The 24,607-nt window shown below is 33.3% G+C and overlaps 1 protein-coding gene across 27 annotated transcripts in view; it reads right to left on the minus strand.

The window, feature by feature from the left end:
- Nucleotides 1–24,607, minus strand: part of BIRC6 (baculoviral IAP repeat containing 6) — a 222,397-nt gene that overhangs the window by 75,527 nt on the left and 122,263 nt on the right. For all 27 annotated transcript variants that reach the window (XR_011526608.1, XR_011526609.1, XR_011526610.1 and 24 more), the window contains 14 exons: nt 19,725–20,287; nt 18,573–18,748; nt 17,493–17,589; nt 17,150–17,344; nt 15,988–16,188; nt 13,487–13,766; nt 12,088–12,344; nt 11,720–11,828; nt 9,050–9,271; nt 7,239–8,019; nt 5,678–5,821; nt 5,094–5,223; nt 1,476–1,607; nt 399–566 (listed from right to left, as the gene is read on the minus strand). Coding sequence is in view for 24 of the 27 variants with exons in the window: in XM_070574115.1 (XP_070430216.1) it covers nt 399–566; nt 1,476–1,607; nt 5,094–5,223; nt 5,678–5,821; nt 7,239–8,019; nt 9,050–9,271; nt 11,720–11,828; nt 12,088–12,344; nt 13,487–13,766; nt 15,988–16,188; nt 17,150–17,344; nt 17,493–17,589; nt 18,573–18,748; nt 19,725–20,287 (3,455 nt within the window). In the remaining 3 variants the exon portion in view is untranslated. The remainder of the gene's footprint in view (nt 1–398; nt 567–1,475; nt 1,608–5,093; nt 5,224–5,677; nt 5,822–7,238; nt 8,020–9,049; nt 9,272–11,719; nt 11,829–12,087; nt 12,345–13,486; nt 13,767–15,987; nt 16,189–17,149; nt 17,345–17,492; nt 17,590–18,572; nt 18,749–19,724; nt 20,288–24,607) is intronic.

Here is a 24,607-nt window from a genome sequence, read left to right on the forward strand (position 1 = left end):
TCACTCTGATCAATGGAAGTATATTAGTCAAAGAATATGTTTTAGCTGGAGAGAAAATACTGCTTAACTATTGGTGGCACATCTAAGAGTTCTAATGCTACAGCTAGTTCTTTAAGATTTGCCTCACATTATTTCCTATATAACTTGTTATAAACCCTTTAAAACATTTACCAATCATTTTAAGGCACACTGACAGCAAAATTTAGAAAGCTAGTAAAGTGTAAATAGGCAACATTATAGTGTTAAAAAGGATACTTTGAGGGAACTGTATGGACAAAGTCTCACTAATTTATCTCATCAACAGCACCTGATAAAATATGATTCTGGTGATTGCATCTGATTTATACAGTTGTAAGACCACTGAAATTTCTTAGATGTTTCATCATTGTGAATATTACCTGCCAAAAGTTTGTGGAACAGGTGAAACACTGGGACAGTAATGATTTTGTTGGCAGTCTCTGCTCCTGAGGAAGCACTTCCTATTTTATCAGGCACTGTCCTCCCTCTTCTGGATGGTGGGCGAGGTGGTGCAGCTGACACCGCACGCTTAGACTGGGATTTCAGCCCTAAAAGAAGAAAATCAGTAAGATTCTACATAGCCAAAACATTAATGAAGTAAAAGTATATTAGTACGATATTTGAATAAAGCACCACATTCCCAACTAACACCAAAAAGCAGAAATGTTTCTTCCAATCTAGTATCTGATCTCCCGATTCTATTTATCCTTTGTGACACTCCATGAATAATTTTGGCTACATGTCTAACTATTTTCCAAGAAAGTAAAAAATACTGCTTACTATACTTCTGAGATACAGATGACCATCCATTCACTAGAAAGTAGTTTTGTGCAAATTTATGTAGGAACTCTTGTATGCTTAATTCTTCTCTAAGACAGGTTAAACCAATATAGAAGTCTCCTCTTTGAGGAGTAAGGTAATCAAGGCTAAGCCTTCTTAAAATCATCGCACCTATGTTAAGGAAAATAATCCTCCAAAATTATGTTACCCTGGCCATTTTTTCTTATTCCTGTACCTAATAGTAAAAACTCACTTTTCAATAAATTTTCTTTTATTTTTTATTCCCTAATTTTATGTAAGAACACAATATCATAAATGAAAACTAGTGAATACTTTTCATTTTGCTTTGCAGTTGCATAAAAAATGCTTAACACTTAGTGGCCTTGTTAAAAGTGTAATTCTCTGTACACTGTCAAGCTAAAATGAATTATCTAGTCACAGGTGTTTATTATCTAATCAAATACAGTAAACTTTCGACATAAAATAAGTTTAACAATTTTACTCCCAAAGAGTAATGGATCTCTGGTGTAATAGTTTTATATCTAGTATTAAGACATCATTATAAGTCAAGTTTTTGCCTTAATATTTTTTATTACATGAAGTTCCTATAAATATAAATTGCTATATTTCATAGAAACCCCAACATAATCAAGACTATAAAAAAATAGAAAGCATACCTGAAGCAACAACAACACTGTAATTGTCCTGAAATCCATTTTCTGTCTTAACTTTTTCTTTCTCTTCATGGTTTTTCTTTTCTTTGTCATCTTTCTGTTCACTAATTAGTTTAGCAGTGATACTTGGTGTATCTGTAGAAAAATATTATGTAAAATATATTTCTTCTCAAAATCATTAAGAAGGGAAGCAATAAACCTCAGGGAAAGATTATACAAGATTATATTATCATTAATATGAAGGCAATGTAAATAGATTTAGAAGAAATGTTATGAGAAAGTCTGATATTGAATTCTTGCTGATATTAACGAAAGGGACTCAACCACTGTTCTTAACCCAGGATACTTAAATTTTCAATCTCTAGAAAATATTACATATTACAACAGTACTATCTCTAGAGGCAATGAAAAACCATGATTGAACGAAAAAATGATTGATACAGGTTCTCTTTACTTTCCTAACAACACAATTATGATCCAATGCTTTATTACAATACTAAAAAGGTGAAATGAGCAAATAATATAACAGTATCTTTTGTATTATCTATTTTATAGTTTTTTTTGAGTATCTGAAAATATCTCAGTGACCTCAATTTCTAGAGCTTCTTCCTAACTATGGATTGCCTTTAGATAGCATCTGTTTTTGTGAAATTAAAAAATTCTGTAGTGGTTGGCTGCAGGACACCTGCATAGAGAGAGAGCTCCTGAGATCTACAAAGGGTCTCCTTTGAGTCTTTAGTGGCTACTGATGAACATTACATAACAGAAACCTACCTTATGCCAGGGAAATTACCTCTCAAAAGCAGCAAGGGGACCAACCCCAGGGTCTAAAATGAGGGTTGGAATATCTAGCAATCTCAATGCCTAGTGAATTTCTAACAGAGTTCTCAGAAGGGTATTGCTTCAGTAAGGGGGCTAAATAAGCCCTAGACCTCCATTTTCAAATGTGGTACCCTATTTCTATTCTAATATAGTACTTATTTAAAATCAAATACATTAAAATGAAAACTTTAGTTCCTTGGTCTCACCAGACACATCTCATGTGCTCAACAGGTCTGTACTAGTCAGTACAGGTTTACAAAAAGTTTCCATCATCAGCTGTAAGTTCTGCTCTAGATTAAAAACTGCTCTGGTCCTACTTAATAAAGCTTAAAAGCAGGCCTTAAAAGCAAAAGTCTGTTTTCAAGTAATATAACTACATCTCAGAACAAAATAAAATATATTTATTAGAATACAAAAAATATCCAGCACCCAAAAAAGTAAAAAGTAAAATTCACATTGTCTAGCATCCAGTAAAAATTTCCCAGCAAATAAAGAAGCAATAACATACAATCCATGAGAAAAAAAATAATCAACATAAACAGACCAATATGTCCAAAATGATAGAGGAAAGTTGTGTACATTTTAAATAAGGACAAGAACATATAAAAAAGAACCAAATAGAACTTCTAACAGATTAACCACCAAAGAGAAACAGATCAATCTGAAGACAGAGCAATATAAATTTGTAATATAATACTTATATATATAAACCCCAAATTTTAAAATAGGGAAGAAAAAACGAACAGCGCTTCAGTGAGCTGTGAAACAACTTCAAGAGGTCTAATAAATGTATATTGGGAATCACCAAAAGAGAGGAGAGAAGTTGGGAGGCAGAAAATATCTGAGAAAATAATAGTCAAAAAACCTCCAAAATTGATGAAATTTATAAACCCACATAAGAAAGTCAACAAACCCAAATCATAAGCAAGAAGAAAACTACAAGGCATAATAATAATATGATATAATAATAATCAAACTGGTAATAATCAAATTGCTTAAAATCAATGACAGAAATTTGTAAAAGCAAAAAAATACTGACACATAACCTTTATTTGAAAGCGATATAGCCAAAAGCTATGGGAAGTACATAAAATTACTGACTAAATAACTTTGGATGATTTGTCTTCAGATATGTTAATCAAATATATACACACATGTAAATATATCGTAAAATATGGCTAAAGATCATAAATACACTTTAAAGGACTAAAGCATTACTAAACAGGTTAAATTCACCCAGTTTTGTTGTTTGCTCAGAATGACTCTGCTGCACTTCCTACTAGGATGTAATGTTCTTCCAAAGCAATCAGTTTAGTTTTAAAATTTTTAAGTAATAAAGGGAACTATGATGTAAAGTATTCTAAACTAGAGAATACGACATTTTAGACATTCTTTTATAGTAAAGAAAACAAAAATGTTAAAATTACAGTTATTTGGTACTATGTCTATACTTTTCCATTATCAAGTTAAACGTATGTATGAAATCTCAAAACTTGAACTTCAGTACTCTTCCCCACTTCCTTGAATTAATTAATTTCCATTTTTTTCCTCACGATGTAGAAGGGACAATTTCAGAGCTATGTTAGAAAAATGTCTATAAAATCAAATTTTCAAAAATGTTCAGCTGTAACAGATAAGGCAGACATTTCCAAATAAGAAAAAGCTGTTATTTATACATTATTCTAACATTTTATTGTGTAACTTGTCAAAATGTAGGAAAGAATTACAATTTCATGCACATACTTGTGTTAGATGCAGTGACTAAAACTGGAAAAGAATCTTTCTACTTTACTTTATAAAAGTGATCATCTCCATTCATGTGGTTTCACTTACCATCTATGTACGGTAACGACTCCCAAATCTCTTCAACCCAGTCTTTTATTCTAAGCTTAGATTTCTATTTCTAACTGATAAACAGACATCTCTAACTTTTTTCTGAGATACTCATTTCCTTCAGTTATCAATGTTGCTTAAAAACTTGGGTACCCCCATAATGTATACAGATAGAAACATACTTATATTTAAACTAGAATGCAAACATTTAAAGTTTTCAGTTTATCTTTTTAAACACTTTGAGGGGCAGAGTATGTGTCTTGCTTACTTTTACAACCCTAGAACATATTACTGAGCTTACACATAGAAGATGCTCAGTGAATTCATTCACTGATTAGGATTTCTGAGAGGCAATAAACTCAAACTATCCACAATCAATCTGCATTCTCCCTCAAAAGCTGCTTTTACTTTAGTAATCTATATGCTGTTTGAAGGCATTACCTGGGAGCTTTTGAAATACAGACAAGAAACCTAGCGGAAAAGTTCTCCCTGCTTTCTTCACTGACTATTATAAACAGTAAGGTCACCAGTCAATTCTACTTCATTTTCATCTCTTGACCACTCATTTCTTCCCCAGATTTAGTAAATGTTAATTACTTAGAATCCTATCATCCAACCTAAAACCCTGCAATCCACCTACTATAAAACAGCCAAATGGATTATTGTGAAAAAATTCCATCAATGGCTTCCCACAGCTTGTCTACATTTCCAACCGTACATTCTGTCATTATTATACATAACACACATCACACCAAAAGAACTATAGGTGCTGGAGTGTACTGTACATTATGTCCACGTCATCAGCTTCTTACTCATGCTTCAAAACGTGAAGATATCTTGACTTCTTCTAGTCATTAAATGGTTGCTGACTGAGTGGATGCAGTAAAACAAAGTTATAAAAATAATAAAATTTCATATACATCTAACATAAAGTTAAAGAAAAATTGATATTTAGATTTGACTTGCCTGACACTCTGTCAAGAACTTCTGATAATGTCGTCGAGACTGGTAAATGAAGTGTACGGAATTTGTGGCCTGCTCCATACATTGGATGCTGGATGACATGGCTAGTAGCATTAATTCTACCTTTGTACAGCTGAAAATTAATTCAAAAGAAATCAAGAAATGATTTTTAGAAACGTATATCGTTACAAAACAATTTCAAAAGCATAAAAGAATTTAAAAATTCAATAATGCACACACTATATAAAGGGTTTACTTTACATATTTCTTCAAATGTAGCACATTTATTTGCCATGTGATTTGTTGGCCAACGTTTACATTAGCACTACTGTACCCTAATATTCTGCCACTTTTCCCCAAATCAAATTGTACCATTCACGGTAAAGTATAATTAGGTTATTCTAGGCAGGGAGGGTTATCCGCAAGAGATTTTTAAGTTCTATCGTTAGGTATAAAATTTGTCCCAGTTGCAGTTTGCTATATGAGAAATTAGAATGTTGAGATAACTGCAAGCCCTGATATGAAATTACAAAATATATTTACATACAGCTTATCATTAAAATTTAATTTAACTGCTAAATACTCACTGGACAGGGAGACTGAAGAAACATTGTCACTTTCTCATCTTCCAACATCAACTGCAAAAATAATCTACGTATAAACCCTGAAATGTTCCCCGATGTTGGGAGGTTCCCTCTTTGAGGAGATGTCTGAAATAGTTCACAGAGAACCTGGCCAGGCAAGAGATTTAAAAAGTTAAATACAGTATTTATTTGCATCTTTGTACTCTGAAGAATAAAGAGGAAATTAAGAATGTCGATTAACAAGTATATGTGAATTCATCAAATAATCAATTAAAGAATACATTATATCATCTTAAAATATATAAATACAGAGTATACAAAAAGTTAAACGTGCAACAAAAATTTCTGTGGATAAGAAAAATTATTACTAGAAGATTTTCACATAATAAATATCCAGTATAATCAACTTAGTTTTAAATTTAGTCAGTATCAATGTGGTTACAATGCAATAAAAACTAGGAAAAAAGTATACTGAAAATACAAAACAAAGCCTTAAGAAGAAGCTGAGAGATGAGATTTAGGCCAGAAAGTAACAGGACACAAAATTTCATGCTAGCTAGAGGCAGAAATCAAATTTTCAAATACCCATATTTGTGGAATTGGTTAAAATTAGTAATTTAATCATTTCTCTTTAATTAGGCACATTAGGCAGATACAGTTTCCTAATAATTAATCACATTAGGCAGTAAAGTATCTTCCTCTCCTTCTAAACAGTTACACCATACAGTATTCTTTGAAAGTTATGACAGCTATCCTTCTAGATATTAATAAAGTTTGACCTAAATAAGCAGTACTAAATAAGGTAAAAAAAGAAGCTGATTCCTATTTATCGGTGTCTACAACGTCTCAGACAGGCTCTATGCTAGATACTTTATATACATTGTAATATTTAATCCTCTCAAAAAAATCTTTGAGGCAGGTATTACTACGTCCATTTTATAGGTTAAACAACTTGTTTAAGGTCACAACACTTAGAAAGGAGCAGAATCTGGCAAAAAGCAACTCGAATTACTCTTGAGATAAGCCTAACTTTTTTGGCACCATGGACTTAAAACAATAAAATCACCTTTCAGATTTTTAATGTGATTTGTCAAGAGTTTCCTATCTGAAACCTACGCTAACATCTACTTCATTAGAAGCAAACCAACAGTTGTAACAATCCAGTTACAACAAAAGACAATGCATCAATGCCGATGAGGCTCTCAATGACCACCTTCAAGTGATCAAGCCTGTTTCAGCAGCTGAAGTTTTATTCTTTTAGGCTTGTTCTGTATACTTGGGGGAGTTTTTAAGGGAGGAATGTATGACCCATAGCTAGAATCTCAATGAAGTATCCCATTACCTCATAAAAAAGAATAACTGATTTATGTGACAGTTCAGGGGAGAAGGGAGGAGGTATCAGTACTTTATTTTTAATAATGGTTTAAATTTGGATCCACCCAACCCCAAACTTTACCATCAACCTGCCCTTAATACATGCCCCTTTCTTAATTGATTTCACTAGTGTTATGTGACAGCATATTAAATGAGACACCTACAACATAAGCCAGTTTTCTACTTTTACCTGTGCCATCAGCTTTTGATTATTAGGGTGGCATGAAATGCACTGCAGAAAGAACGCAACGGTTGCATTCTCAATTGCTGTCCTCTGTTGAGTAGTCAATCCTGTTGTAGCAGCTGAAGAAAGAGAAGCTGATCTTGCACTGGTCTGTTGTGCACCTAAATTATGTCCTCCAGAAGTGGACCCAGAGTGACACAATAAAAACAGAAGTGCTGTCCATAGTGGATTGACTTCAGACCCACCGAGCCAGTCTTTCATAATATGGCTATTGCCAACTTCTGTCAAAAACCTAAGAATAGGAGCAACCAGGTCTGCTGTGATAGGCATCTTACTACATTGCTGTGGAACATGATGCCGCCTGAGTTTGTCCTGGGAAATATCTAGTGACTGAGCAATGCTTTCTGAGTAAGAAATGTGGGTAAAGCAGAAACTAGCCAGACTCCTCACAAGAAGAGAAGGCAAACCTGAGTCCAATAATTGTTTGATAGCTTCTGGAGATTGAGAGGAGGAAGCAAGGGTTGCCAAATGTGATTCAGTCAGTGTGAGAGGCGCTTGTGCATTTTTAGAGTCATCTGTTAAAGATGAACTAAGATCTTGCTTTTTACTATCATCTGTCATGGACAGCCTATGGTGACACTGTACTGGAGGAGGGGTAATTCCCATCCAGCCCATGAGCAAAGAAAAATAACTTGGGTGTATGTGACACATCGAGCAAAGTAGACTGTCAACAGCTTTCTTCAAAACCATATTGCAGGGAAGAGACATGGACCAATTAAAAAGCAACCTAGGGGAATAAAAGATACCACATTAACAACACATACATATTTTTAGAAAGACCTCACTGCTTCAAATATTTCTGAGAGATCACTCTGATGAAAGTTATAGTTTATTTGACATTAAATATTATGACTTAAGATTTCAGGATGACTGCTTGTGAGATATGTTATTTAAGTAGATTGGAGGTTAGATTAGACTTGTAAAATGAGTACAGAAAACCAAGAGATTTATATTAAAATAGTTCTACCATTCTGTGTGTGACCTCAAAAAAGTCACCAAGAGAAACAATGAAAAATTATACCAAAGAAATGTTTAGATTGAATTGACACGACTGATGGCTTAAATTCATGTCTGCAAATTGAAAACTATTAATGAGTTTCACTAGTAAGTCATGGATTATGCCAACTGGTAGGGCCAAATATGAAAATGACAGACTAGAGGACAAAAGGCCAACCTTTATGAGTCATAGAACTCTTGAGAAATAAATATAATATCCTGCTACAGACTTAGCAGTTATCAGGCAATAAGTTCAGCAAACCCTTAGCTGAGTTTGGTGTAGAAATGTGAGTAAGTGGAAACTACTTCTCAAAAGAACAATTGTAACAGCTGTCTAGAAAGCAGTAAAAACAGCTAATTATAAAAACTTGGTCTAAAGTAAAGAAGTAGGTCTTCCAAAATTTCTCACAATACTTTTCCTTCATAGTTTCACATTAAAGATAAAAGAATCTAGTGGGTAAATTTGCAAATGAGAATAACTACTGTGAACTGTGGAAGCACCCTTTAAACTTTTTAATTATAGGTGAGAAAAGCGGACAAGGACACTAACATATCTTCATAAACACAGAGGGGAAAAACATCATGAAGACTAATTAAATTTGTGTGACATCTAATTTCAAAATTATACCTGATTATATTCAATTACTATTTTCAAAGTATTATTTTTATCCAAATAAGCATATAAAATACTGCTTCATCAAGTGAAAACCTAAAGTGATCTAGTACTGGGAAAAAAAAAAGATTTCACAAACCATACTTACTCAAAGAGCTCTCGGTCCAGCAGTGCTGGTAAGTCATACTCTACAAGCAGTTCATAACTATGCCATAGAATTGCTGCTACACAGTGCAAGTGAGAAGGAGATGGCATTAGAAGACCATACTCTATGGTTGAAGAATTAGGGCACAAGTAGCTCATCCTGCCACTTCTCTTCATAGCAGCCACTCTTGCAGAATCACTGACCCATTTTAACAAGGCCTGAATTCTTAAAAGAAGAAAATATATTCAAATAACCAATTATACCACAACCGATAATTTTATATGGATAAATATCACCACTGTATGTAACCAAAGTATTTATCAGAATAGTGTACTAATTGTTCTTGATGATTTTAATCTAAAATAGGAGGGAAAAGGAATTATATCAGCAATAAAGGACATAGTAGTTCTAATTTTCCAATAACCTTACCAATCTCAACAAATGAAAATGTTTGAGAGAACACAACTATAACTTAGCAAATAAACACTGATTCTCACCTCATTTATGACAAAATATATAAATATATACAACTATAGGATACATAGCTTAACAAACTCACCCTCTCCTCTCAATTGCCTTTTGTTTTATAACAAATTCACACAATGTAGAGCAGTGACCTGGGGCCAATTCTTCACTGCAAAGAATCTCATACAATATAGTAGGTTTCATACTTCTGGCTCCGAACTATAAAATACTAGTAGCAGCCACCCACGTTCCCTCACTCTGATAACAGAATATAGCCCCAACATATGTACTTTTTCAAGCACCACCCTACCCTCAAACCCCTAGAGCTGGGGACCACTAAATGAAAGCAAAAGACTTTTTAAAGCAATAATGCTCTGGAGTCTTTATTTAAAAAAGAACGGTGATAAGACTTATTGCCAAGTACTTAAAACACTGTATTATCTTTGTTTTGTTTGCCTTCAAATTTCTAGTTTAGACCACAAGAATCTTTGCCTCAGGGTAAAAGAAAGGGGGTCAAAGGTATATACTACAACTTAATCCCTCCTTCTACCCTGGAAGACTGAAGATAAAAGCCTTTACATTTCATATAATAGAAAATAAACACAAGTTAGAGAACGGGAAGGGAGATGAAACAATTAGGGAAGAGCACAATTTTCTCAGTACATAGCAGCGAACAATCTAGTTACTATCATCAGTTCTGAAACATTTATGTTTTAAAAAGAATTATGCAAAGAAAATAATTTTATTAAGTGTAATTTTCTTAGAATAAAAAACTATTAAAAATTAAATAATCATAAGATACTTCAAGAAATCTGCTCTAGAAAAATATTTAACACAAACTTTTTATGTATTTCTTAACCCTATCAACCATTATGATTAAAATTTGGCATAAATTCCTATTTACTTTGTCAAAAAACAGTCCAATCTATTTTTAAAAAGTTCTATCGTTTATATAAAGCAAAAAGTTTAATGGAAAAGAAGTTAGCCTGTTTAATATTTTGAAGTTATCATGCTGAAAATAAATTTACTTTGTTAAATACGCCACTTAAACATTTTTAATCTAGAGAACATGAAAGCAATTAGCTGAAAATAAATGAGACCTATTACATTATCAGTGATTAAGTAACAATTTTTCCTAGACACCCTCACTGCCTGGCACTCTATTCCATACCCCCAAGTGTGACCTGCGTAAATCTTCCCTTGTGAGTAACACTGCTCTGTCTCCTCAACTCCAAGGGCAGAAAGCCAGACTCTAGTATCTAGCACAATTCCAGGCATATAGCAGCTACTCAGTAAGTACCTATAAAAATGAGTAGGTAGCGAACAAAAAATTATTTGTTAATAATTTATGAGGAAATTAAGAAAATACCAAATGATTTCATTTTAAATATAAATTAACAAAAATATTAAAGGATATGAAATATCCTATACATATATAAAAGGATATTAACTCAGGAAATAATCTCTAGCATAAAGATTATTTAGAATCACACAGTCTATAAATGTTCTTCTGATATAGATGATATTCATAAAAACAGAATATCAAAACCACTCAACAATTTTTTAAAAATCTGTTTCAAAAATACTTGGAGTTCTTATCAATTTGGAGGTAGAAGACATCAGGGAAGAACTACATTAGTAAAACTCTTCTAAAATTATATTATACTGAAAAATCACTAAACATTTAGGTGAAACATTCAGATATTATTTACTTGGTATGACAGTGTTTCACTTTGTGGTAGGAAGCAGAAGAAACATGGTAGAGTCTTATAAACAAGTGATAATAAGTAATCAAAACAAACATTATTACCATTATCAAAATAGTCCAAGTACCTAATATAGACACAATATTCCTATATTCACACATTTAATAAGTACCACCTAAGATAGACAATATGAGTATGACTCCATCAACTTACACAGATCCCCTCACAACATGGTTGTGATATATTTAGTATTTTATTCCAATCCACTCCTCAAAAGCAATATTGATTAATATTTCTATTCGAGTTCAAATATGCTTATAATATATCCAAATATGTCAAACTCTCCAGATGTTGCATCATGTAAGGCATACAGGTAAATGTATAATATAATCAACAGCCAACTTTTATTAAATGATCTAAGGCAACAGTATTACAAGTAACATTCGCTATGTGTGATTATGCGTATGTGTGTCCTTAAATGAAAAATGAGATTGTCATATACCTGTCTTTTGTTCCAGGATCCTGAGTTGTTCCAAGCTGGTAAAGAATGTCTATTGTAGAGTCAGAAGAGAGTCCATTCAGTCTTCCAAAAAGTAAAGGGCTATTTAAATCTTGAAACAAAGAATCAAAAGAAAAAGTTTGCTAAATAAGCAAACGGGATGGGAAGATCTGATCAATTTCACTTTAAATTATTCTTTAAAAATAACTCTTCTGTAATTTCCAACACAATAACAAAAAATAAACTCCAAAACTAATGAAGCAATAATGGAAGCTAATTTCAGAAACAGAACTAATCACAAATACCACAACAGTCCAACTGTCATTACTTTGCAGATACATAAAAATTAAAATATCAAAGTTAACTGTCACCTGCAGGATCACTGCCTGATGCTGCACAATTTCTCAGAAGAATGTCTATAAGCTTGAGGCCAATTCTAGTGGACTGCAGTCCTATCTTTACAAGCACGACCTCAATGTTGGGTGAATGCATTCCACAGTACGGCGACATCAATAAGGCAGCACAAGTCTGTAGCAGATTAGCAGTTGGTGCAGCCGCACTTGCCATCATTCCTTCCAAATCACTTATGTGAGTAAGGCAATGATGTAATAACCGTAACCATCCAATACTGAAATACACAACACAAAATGGTTTATATGATAAATTTAAGTAACTCAAATTATTTCATGGGTAAAACAAAACTTAAAGATCTACATGTTGTGTTTCATAATAGCACCAACCTATGTAAAAGAAGTTTTAGAAGACTGTAACATCAATAAAGAATTAAACATACACTAAGTTTCACCTATAACATAACAAATAAAATTACTTCAGTAGTAATAGCATTTAGGAACTATGTGCTTGCTTTTTTTATTATCCAGGAAATGCTTTTATATATTCATATATTTACATACATAAATACAAACTTTATAAGATGGTAGACTCTCAAAACTGCAGTCTTGGCAGCTTGAGAATAAAAAACAAATCCTAGGGGCTGGCCCAGTGGCCGAGTGGTTAACTTCACACACTCCGCTTCGGCAGCCCAGGGTTTCGCCGGTTCAGGTCCTGGGCGCGGACATGGGGCTCATCAGGCCTGAGGCGGCGTCCCACATGCCACAACTAGACGGACCCACAACTAAAATATACAACAATGTACTGGGGGGATTTGAGGAGAAAGAGCAGAAAAAAAAGAAAAAAGACTGCCAACACTTGTTAGCTCAGATGCCAATCTTAAAAAAGAAATCCTAAATTTTTTTTACCAGGCAAAACTTTCAACAAATCAAGTCTATAAAATTTCCAACTATCAAAATTTACCCAAAGGATATAAATTAAATGATATACCCAGGTCTTTGTTTGGTCAGTTTGTATGGTTCAAATCTAACCCTTCTGCTGACTGGCATTTATGAATTATTATATAAGACTAGGTATCTGTCTGTATGATCAGTTTGTATGGTTCAGATGTACTCCTGGTGATAGACATCTGGAAATTCCTATATTAGACTATGATCCAAAGAACTGGAACCCATACTCACATATACCACACTCTGGGTTATCTCAAGGATTAAACACACATAAATCTCAATTTTAACAGTCCTCAGGGTTCTGCTTCTACAGAATTCTTGTCTCTATTAATCTTAATAAAATTATGATATTATATAGATACCTATGGAACAAAGAACTTCCTACATCTTAAAAAAGAAAGAAACCACAGAATAAACAATTTCATAAAAAGCACAGAAAACTTTTTTTAAGAGTGAGAAATAAACATACCTTGTTTTGGATACCTGATCTTCAGATGGAAGAAAGGGATTATTAACCGTTGCTGAAGAAGTGGTACCAAAAGCGGTGAGGCCCAGTAATTTAATTTGTGAAAGGCCTAATGTGCTAGCATCTCGTGGACGATGGAGTCTAAGGCAGACAGCAGAAGCTACTTCAGCTTTTACAAGCTGAATTTTTATGTAGGTGAGACCACTTGTGATAACAGGAGTGGACAAAGGTAGCATATTTACTCCATCTGCACTTACTTCAACAGACACTGAGGATGGGCAGGCTGCAGGACGAGAAAAATTAAAGAATCACTAAAGAAAAAGTGAACTAGACCTCATATTATAGTGGAAATCCCGGTAAAACAGCAGCTTTCAGTTATATTTATTATGAACTAGTAGAAGGAAATTTTATACACCAAATCATACTTTGTCACTGACTTTCACCATAACTGATTTTGGAGCTATTTTCCAACATAAAACATGAAATCGACAATATAATAAAAATGGTTTAAAAAATTCTAATATTCAGCTAAAAAAGGAATAACTGAAGATATGTAATCCACATGTACTTGATTCTATCCAAGGAAAAGAGCAGTCAAAAAGGCAATTACTCTGTTATTTCTACTTCACTCAGAATTATCACCAAAAATATGGGACATGTGATTAATATGCTATGGGTTACTACTATAAATAATTTGGGAAGAATGTAATTGTTAAAAAAAAAAGTGCTTTCCCACCAACTCATTATTTCACTACTATCATATTGCATTGATTTTAAACATAGCCATGTTTAGAAATTGTTTCCACTTCTAATCTTTTGTTTCTCTTTCAAAATTTAAACAAATATCCAGTTTTTTTTTAAAAAGATCACTCCCTGCTAAAATTTAAGGAGGCCCAATGAAGTACCAACCAGCAGCTGCTATGGGAAAATTATTTCTATCTAACATAACATGGAAGCCCATATAATAAATTTTCTATCAACTAAAACAACATTTGAATTTTGATTTTAATTTTAATTGTAAAATTAGGACGTAACTTTTATTGTATGTCAATTACATACCAGGTTTACACTGAGAATTAGACAAGTTACATCAATTTTTAAATTTAATGTTCATAACCTTTTGAGATAAATATTATCCACATTTACACAAGGTGACAAACTCAAAGAGATTAAGTAATCCAAACTCCCACAGGAACAAATAACACATTTTATATTTAAGTCCACGTTTGATTCTAAAGGCTATGTTATTTCCAATGAAACACAATGTATCTTCAATTTGTGCTCCAATCCAATAATAAAACCAAAATGTTTTATTAAGCATATGTAGGCAACACCTAACCTATAGACTTTTATAATGAACAGAGTTCTCCTGTGTAACATTCGTCCTATCTCAATTCCCATGTCCAAATTCTAACCATACTTCAAAGCTATCATTTACATGAACCACTCTTTATCTTTCCAAATAAAATCAATTTCTTCCTCATCTTAGATTATCCCAAGTCTTATAGTGGCTTGCATTTTACCATGTAATATATTTTTTGACCTGCTAAAACACAGTGGATTAGTGTTTTTCTTTTCTACTATTTTATTCATTATATCTGTTTTTATTTAAGACGTGTGGATTCCACAACCGTATTAGGGTATAATAATAGCCTAATCTTGCAAATAAGTGGAAAAATTTATTCTTCCAAATATGCCAGGGATGTACAAAATTTCCTATAGTTCTTCATGTAATTATTGAGTGGCATTTGATAGCAGTGAGAATCAATCAAAGAACATAAACAAACGTGATAATTTGAACAATTCTGTAAAAACTAGTATATTTATATAGAAAAAACCTGGGGACCATCATAAATGCAAAGTAGTATTTCCCATTCCTTTATGAATACTTGAAAGAGTTCCTGCTCTTCTTAATGTGTAACTTGCTTTCTAAAAATTCTTTTGAATTATTTACCTGGCAAAGTTACAACAAGATGTACTCAGTAAAAAAGCATCTAATGAATGATACTCAAAATATTACAAATTTTAAAAATCACACTCAAATATTCAAAATATTACACTCAAATATTACAATAAAAACTTCTTTACAGATGTAATTATCTTGCAATGGGGGATAGAGGAGGAAATGAATCGATGTTAATTTCACATTACAGAGCTAGGAAAACTAAAACTGCTATTTAGAGGTATGTAAACTAACTCATTTTGACTTAAAGCTATTGCTTAATAAATGCGAAGAATGAAGAAAGGCAAAATAATGTATAATGGGAATATATTTGTTTGGATTTCATACAACATTCTATTTGTTTGAGGGGAATAACCATGTTAATCCATTTCATGGGAAATGATTTGGGTGGTAACGTTTAATATTAAACTAAAAACTGTTCAAAATTAAGCAATCTGGAAATAAATCTGAGTATATCACTGCTAAATATTTTCCTCATTTTTAAATGTTTCTATATTATAGTTTATATTCATGATGTGTCTTTATTAAAAATATTACCCACTTGCAAGAGATGCAAGGTGAGGTTGAATATGTATCTCTTTAAGAAGCACTGCTGCAGGAAGGTGAATGGTAAGGTCGCACCAAGCCTCCTCTGGCAGAAAGATGTAGGACCAAGCAGCAGAGCGAGCTCTTCTATGGGGTGGTGTAGCCTGCAAAAGCACCTCGGCTGGCTGAGCAGTAGGACTGCTAGATGTGATTGTACCTAATGTGCAAAAGAAACACAATAAAGCATCAAGAACTATTCAAATCACAACAATTACACTAGAAAAATTAGCTCAGAACATGAACATTTGATAGCAGGAATGTACTTAGTACACTTAGCATGATTTGTCACAGTATTCATAAAACATCAGGACATCCAGTCAACTGGCAAGGAGACAGTTCATTATTAACTGCTGCCTACTTTCTTTATACTCACACGTCAAATGAAAACTAAAGTAGTAACAACAAATCTAGCACAAATATCCTCAAATGATTTAAATAAAAAAGAATGTCTAATATAGGCTTCAACTTGAAAATGATCACCTTTATTCTCAGTTGTCAATTTTCATGAGTTAGAAATACAGAAAAAAAATAAATAAAAGGAATTACGTAGACTGGAAAAAGGACTGTCTAAATCTGAAGTTTCTTAAAAAGAAAATACCAGTCAAAATAAGAAGGAACAAGTCCTTCAAAACTGATTAACATCTACAGTGAAGACTGACATAAAAATCTGCTATTTGGTTTCATAAATTGTGCTTCTATTTAAACTCAGAAATAAAAATAAATTTCACTACTAAAGAACTATCAAAAACTTCCTTTTAGGGGCAGGCCCCGTGGCCAAGTAGTTAAGTTTCCGCGCTCTGCTTCAGTGGCTCGGGGTTTCCCTGGTTCAGATCCTGGGCGCAGACATGGCACCGCTTATTAGGCCATGCTGAGGTGGTGTCCCACATGCCACAACTAGAAGGACCCACAACTAAAATATACAACTATATACTGGGGGGGATTTGGGGAGAAAAGGCAGAAAGAAAAAATAAGATTGGCAACAGCTGTTAGCTCAGGTGCCAATATTTAAAAAAAAACACTTCCTTTTAATCAGCAGAATGTTTTGACAACTATTTTTGCTTCATACCAGCTAATAAACTACATAAATGCATACCGATAAGATTAATAACTTTTCTTACCGAGGGGTGCAAAGTTATGGATCCCTTCTGCATTGTCAGGCTCAGAGGCTAGGATTCTTGTTTTCAAAGTGCTGTCAACTGCTTTATTTGGACCAGAGTCAAGAAATTTCATAATAGTTGATACCATACTTCTTGCAGTGTTTACAATAGCCCTTGTACTAGTAACCATGTTGTTGCAAATGAGCTGAACACCACCTACATTTAAAAAGAATACTAAATGAAAATTATGTTAAGATAGATGGTTTGACATTGAGTCAACTTTCACAGAAGGCTACAAAAATAAGAACATAATGTACTATCGAATGATTACACTTAAATGAGAGTTTTTGGAATTTTATCTTACCCATATCGTGGAAAGCTTTCAAGGCATCACTAGTATCCAATACTCTCAAAATAAACCACAGTAATGGTTCTGATAACTGGCAAGTAGCAAGAGAGCCCTAAAAAAAACACACATGTATACTGTGATTTTAAAATGGTGATTAAATATTTCCTGTGTATTAGGACAACTAAACTTCTTATTCAATGTAATATTCTTATATAGTTAATTATTGTAAAGTGACAGCCTTAATCTAAACCACCAAATACCAAATGTCTGCCAAAATACACAAGAAATCTTACCCGAATCAAAAAGGAAGGAAATAGTCTCCTCTCTGAACTCAGAGCATTTTTTTAAACATCTGTCTTTCCCTACTATTACCATTTCAACCTTAATGCATACTGATTTTGTATTACACTAGACACTAATTTCACTTAAAAACTGATCCTTCTCAAATAACTTTGTATCTTCCAATGGAGAAATATATATACACATGCAATAAATATTTAAGAAAAATTATAGTGACATAAAAAAGACTCTTTAAGAAACTATGTTTTAAAATCTGCATTTGAAAAAATGGTCAAGGGACTAGAAGTTAAAATAATCACACTGATTCCTAAAATTTCATTATTTTAAAAAGAAAATATAAAATACAGTAACATTCTAATTTTTCTTTTAAAATTACCCTAATCCCTTTTAACTGAAAGGAAACTAAATACGCAACATAAGCTTGAAAAAATACTCATATTAAATTTGCATATGTAACATCTACAGAGAACATTTTGGTATTCAACTATGCTATTTTTAGGGAAAAGGAAAAAACTACTTCTCGGGACAACAGGAAAAAAAATCCGAAAGTTAAGAATATATGTTAAATGTTTTATTCTTATATCACTGTGGTCATCTTTGACAATATCCCTTCAAGGAAACTTAACTCTCCAGCTTCTACTAATAATAGAAGCTCTACAGTTCTCATCCGCTGATGCTGTTCATTTTCCAATATGTAATATGAATACTCTATTTGTCTCTGTCCTATACATAATCCTCTACTGCCACTGCTGGAAGCTACTTAAATTAGTCTAATTGTTGCTGGATTGAACTTACTTGTCTGCCCATATATCCACAGGCCATGTAGGTTAAAATTGGCTGCAGCATCATGTGGACTGTAGAAGCTTTTTTACTAAGAGTTGTCAGTATAGTAAACAATCCATCCCCAACGGATATGGCATCTAACCCACCATGAAAGTTTTCATGTTTAGTGAGATGTAATCCACTTGCCCCTAGTTTAAATAAAAAGATTACACATTTTTTTAAAAATATATCCTTAAAAACCAATAATAATTAAAATAGAGAAGCCTTAAAAGCCATTTTTCCTGAAACCATTGAAGGATGGGTACATAATAGCTGTGTGTGTGTGTATACATATACATATATCTAGAAATAAAAATTTCTCTCATAACATTCAGTAAAGAATGTTTTTGGTTATCTTTTTAATAAAAGGAAATGGCTCTGTTATGACTAAGGTATAAATCAAGAAGCTATATATCATTAGCTATACACCACTGTTAGCTATATATCAAGAAGAAAGAAAATTGAAAGAAAAAGAAGCGATACTGTTATGTAACTCTACTTCAAAACACCTAATCAAAGAGAAGATATGGTTGTTTCCCTTACACAAAGAAAGAAATACTAACAAACAAAAATGTTATCAGAAATGGATTTTGTCAAAATTTACACAAGTTCAATTGTTTAAAAAAACTAACATTAGTTTTCAATAGGTAGTAAAGTTAAGCAACTATATGGGTTTTACATTGATATATGTGCCACAGAAACTGTTTTACACTTTGAATAAAATTTTACATTTCACTTAAGAAAATGTGAATAAATATATCTCACTTGTTCCCTAATACAAAATTTGATGTGAAATTTTTCATCTTTAAAACGTTAGAGATGTGTGGCTATATATTATGGTACCTGATTTATGAGTGATTTTTTTTCTTAATTTACCTCACTACAAGTTATTTTGTTAGTATTTTCCAATTTTTTTAAATTCACAATTAAAATTTTTCAATATTTCAATTTCATTTATTGATTGAAGGCACTCCGTAAAAGTTTTCACTAATAAAAATCGTGCTAAGAAGTTTACAATAAAATAGCTCCATGCTATAAAATAAAAAGAAAATGAATTCATATATTGCTTAAGAAAAGAGATATAGTACCATAAACAAGTATAAGATTAATATTCTCAATACGTACCAATTATCATCGCCATGGCACTGCTATTACACAGGCCCAGAGCAGACAAAATCTGGCTCATAATCTGTTGGTTGGCTAACACTAAGTCAGCAACATATGCAGGTGATCCTTGAATACTACTACTGCTTCCATTACCATCTTTGCCTCCTGAGACTTTTTCTTCATCTGAAACACTGTCTGTTGTACTGGAGGTCACAGACACTCTTGCACTGTATTCCCTATTGCCTGAAAGAGGCAGCTGTACTAAAATGTTAACCAGTTTTAACAAATCAAACATGAGTTGATCTCTTGTCATTTCGCCACAAACTGCTTTTGCATCACCTGGACGAATGAGGTTGGCAAAGAGTCCCCCAAAGCATGCTCGAGCACCCACTGAGCTATCTGATCCACTTCGAGACATTACTTTGTCTGAGCACGTGATATAGTGATGCACTAAAAAGGTGACAGATTCTATCACAGCAGAAATAGTACTAACTGAAACGACTTCAAAATTCTGCTCCAGAGTGAATTCTAAGAGCTTTACTTGGGCATCAAGAGGTCCTTGGCCTGTCTGGAAGGCACCCCTGTGAAAAAAAAAAAAGGGGGATTAAAAAGCAATCCATTTCAAGTTGTTTTGAAAGAACTAACTACCACAATACAAGAAAGCTAAAGAATAATTAAACTTTTGGTATTCACTACTTCATTTTGTAGCAAACAGTTTAGATCTCTTCCTGAGTCCTTCTTGTACAAAACCAAAAAATGATTTCCCTTCCAAATAGAAAACTAAAGGACAAGCAAATAAAATAGGTGATTTTGAAGCTACAGATTAAAATATTTAAGGCACAAGGAACTCCTCATAATGAAATGAGCTCTGGTTTGTTACATCCTCAAATGTTGCTATTTTAGACATTCCCTACTGATTTTGTTTTTCAAAAATTAAGATTCAGTCAAATAATTCTTATGCATCAAAATTGAATGCTCTCAAGTTCTGCTTATGCCTAAGATACAGAAAGCTACAAAGATCATCACCCCCAACCTATCAACAAGAAGAAGCCAAACTAACTGTCAAGTCATAAGTTTTCTTGAATCCATAAGAGAGCTGAGGTCACAGGGTACCAAAAAGCCTGAAATCCATGAAAAGACAGGCACCTTCAGGGAGATGCAACATGAGCACTGGCTTTTCTGTGTCAGAACTGGGGAAGAAGAGATTCTAGCAAAACACAAATAGGTAAGAAGAATTCAGCAAAAACATTTAACAAATTGCTAAACACCAGGTATGCGAAGGTGGTAACACAGAACTCTTGGAGATCACCTCCATTCACAGGCACTCTCCCTAACCACCTCCCATACACACCTCGCCCTATGTATCTATTCCATTTAGCTGTTCCTGAGTTATACATTTTATAACAAACTGGTAAATAACACACTTTTTCTTAGGTTCTATGAGTCATTCTAGTGGATTATGGAACCTAAGGAGAGGGTTGTGAGAACACCTGAATTTGTAGCCAAACTGGACGGATGGGTGGATAACCTGGGAACTTGAAACTGGCCCCTGAAGTGAGGGCAGTCTTGTGAGACTGAGCAGTTAAACCTGTGAATCTCATGCTAACTTTGGGTGGTGTCAGAATAGAACTGAATTGTATGAGACAGTGGATGTCAGATAATCAGAAAAATGATACTGAAAGAAACATCATATATTTGGTGTCAGGAAAAGAAATCCTAAAATATCATTATCAGTTTCCCACCAGTGGAGAGAAGGAAATGCTCTCCTGCTCAGAAATAGCCAAAGATACAAGCCAGAATTTGGCTGACAGAAGGAGGAAAAAAATTCATTGATGGGCCCTGAGGCCTGCCAAAGACTGAGATCAGAGAACACCTGCCACCACTAGGAGCAAACACCAAGAAACAAGCAAAAGTAGCTGACTACTAGAGAAGCAGCCATGAAGAGAGTCCCTCTGTGGTACAATTGTATACGGAAGAATGAAAATTTGAGGATGGAGCAAGAACACTGGAAACAAGCCCCCTGTACCCGAAGCCCTACTGAAGCAGAAAGTAACTAGATCAATTTGAAGCTGATGTAACACTAAGGTAACATAGCAACAGCAAAGCCCAAACCCAGCTCAACTCCGGAAAAGAATGACTCAAATCCTCACACTAATCATACAGGAGAAGAGGCTTGTCTATTTCCAAGCATAAATACTATTTACTTCAGTGTCTAAAAGATATGTGATTATCTAAAGCAAAATACCGTAGGAATGTATTACGTGTTTACAGCATATGTAAAAGTAAACATATGACAACTATGTCACAAAAGATGGGAGAAAGAAATTGGAAATACACTATTCTAAAGTTCTGACATTATACTGAGTTGAGGTAAAATAATATTTGAAGGTAGACTGTGATGAAATAAAGATGTATAGTGTAAAGCCAGGGAAAACACTATTATCAAACTTTTTAGTTATCAATAGTAAGTCAATAGTGGAAACAAAATGAAATCAAAAAAGAAATACTTAATCCAAAAGTAGACAGAAAAATATCAAAAATAGGTAATGTAGATTAAATAAATAGAAAAATGGCAAAGTGATAAATTTTAGTCCACAATATCAATAACTATTAAATGTAAAGTGGCCTAAATAGATCAATTTAGAGACAGATATTGTCAAATGCTTATATGAGAAAAGATGAAAGGTCTAAAGTCAATTTAAGCTAGAAAAGAGCAAATAAAACGCAAAGAAAGCAGAAAAAAGGAAATAACTATTACAGCAGAAATAAAAATTGGAAATGAAAAAATAAAGAATATCAACAAAGCTTTAAGTTGGTTCTCTGAAAATATCAATAACATTGATAAACTGCTAGCAAGAATAACCAAAATAAATAAGTAAATGATAAAATTACCAACATCTGAAATGATAAAAGGAATCTAACTAGATCCTATAAACATTAAAAGGATAATTAAGAAATATTACAAATAATACATTCAACAACATAAATGAAATAAACAAATTCCTTCAAGACACAAACTGCCAAAGCTCACTCAAGTAGAAAGAAAACCTCAACAATCCTTTATCTATAAAATAAATTGAATACTTTTTCTAGAAAGAAAACTCCAGACCCAGGGTGCCTCAACAGTGAATGCTATCAAATATGTAAGTAATAATCACTTTTACACAACTTCTTCCAGAAAATATAAAAGTGGACACATTTTATGAGTCCAGCATCACCTTGACACAAAAACCAAAACATTCTAAGAAAAATGCAAATATCCCTCGTAAACAGATTCAAAAATCTTCAACAAAATACTAACTAATTAAATCCAGTAAGATATAAAAAGAATAATATATAATGACCAAGTGAGTCTACCCTGGGAATGTATACTGACCAATACTTAAAAAAAACAGGGGCCAGCCCCATGGCCGAGTGGTTAAGTTCACACGCTCCGCTGCAGCGGCCAGGGTTTCACTGGTTCGGATCCTGGGCGCGGACATGGCACCGCTCACCAAGCCATACTGAGGCAGCATCCCACATGCCTCAAGTAAAAATATACAACTATGTACTGGGGTGCTTTGAGAAGAAAAAGGAAAAAAGTAAAATCTTAAAAAAAAAATCAATCAATGTAATTCACCATATCTGCAGACTTTATAAGAAACAAAATATAATCATTTCAGTAGATGCAGAAAAAGCATTTCATAAAATCTAAGAGTAATAAATGATTTTTAAAAAAGCTTAGTAAGTTAGGAACAAAAGAACCTCCTCAACTTGATATCAGGCATTTACAAAAGAAGCTACAGCTAATAACATCTCTACTTCTGAAAGACTGAATGTTTTCCCAGTAAGAACGAGAAAAAAACAGAGGGCAAATTTCACCATTTCGATTGGATGACTTTGGAAGTCCTAACCAGGACTATTAGGGGAGGGGAAAAAAAAGCCATACACATTGGACAGGAGGAGAAAAACTGTCTTTATTCACTGACCACGTGACTCTACAAAGAAAAATCTCAAAGAGGTTACAACTCTTCCAAAATTGACCTATAGATTGATGCATTCTCAATCAAACTCCAGCAGGGTTTTTTTTTTTTTGGGGGGGGGGGGGGACAATAAGCTGATTCTAAAATTTATATGGAAAAGCAAAGGAACTAGAATAGCCAAAACAATTCTAAAAATAAAAAGAACAAAGTTGGAAAATCCACACTACCAAATTTCAAGAAATAATATAAAAGTACCCAGGCAGAGTGATATTGGAAAAGAACAGACACAAACATCAATTTTATAGAAGGGAGTCCAGAAATAGAGCAAAACAAATACAGTCAATTGATTTTTGAAAAGGGTACAAAGAGAATTCAATGAAAACAGGACAGTCTTTTCAACAAACAGTATAGGAACACGGACATCCATAGGCAAAAAAAAGAACTTTAACCCAAATGGAAAGTTAACTCAATGTAAACCTAAAAATAAAACCCCAAATTATAAAATTTCTGGAAGAAAACATAGGGGATCACCTGCATGACACTGGGTTAGGCAAGAATTTTTTTATGACACAAAAATAACAATATACAAACGAAAACGCTGACAGAACTTCATCAAAACAAAAAACTGCTTTTTGAAAGAGACCGTTAATAAAATGAAAATATAATCCACAGACCAATAGAAAATATCTGCAAAATACTCACCTCATAAAACTGAATGCCCTCCTTATACTAAGACTGGGTATTTCTTTTCAATCTATATTATTAATGTAATGAAAGAGTTGCTGGTAATTTATCAGGACACCAGTGACTTTCTTAAAAACACGCAAAACAAAAACTAAGAGTGATCTTGGGCCGGGGCCTATGGATTCAATTAAAGAAATTGTGCTAGAAAATTTATGAAGTGTGTGTATAGGGCGGAAGAGGATGGAAGAGTAGCTG

The sequence above is a fragment of the Equus przewalskii genome, chromosome 14 (assembly GCF_037783145.1).
Source record: "Equus przewalskii isolate Varuska chromosome 14, EquPr2, whole genome shotgun sequence".
Classification (NCBI taxonomy): Eukaryota; Metazoa; Chordata; class Mammalia; order Perissodactyla; family Equidae; genus Equus; species Equus przewalskii.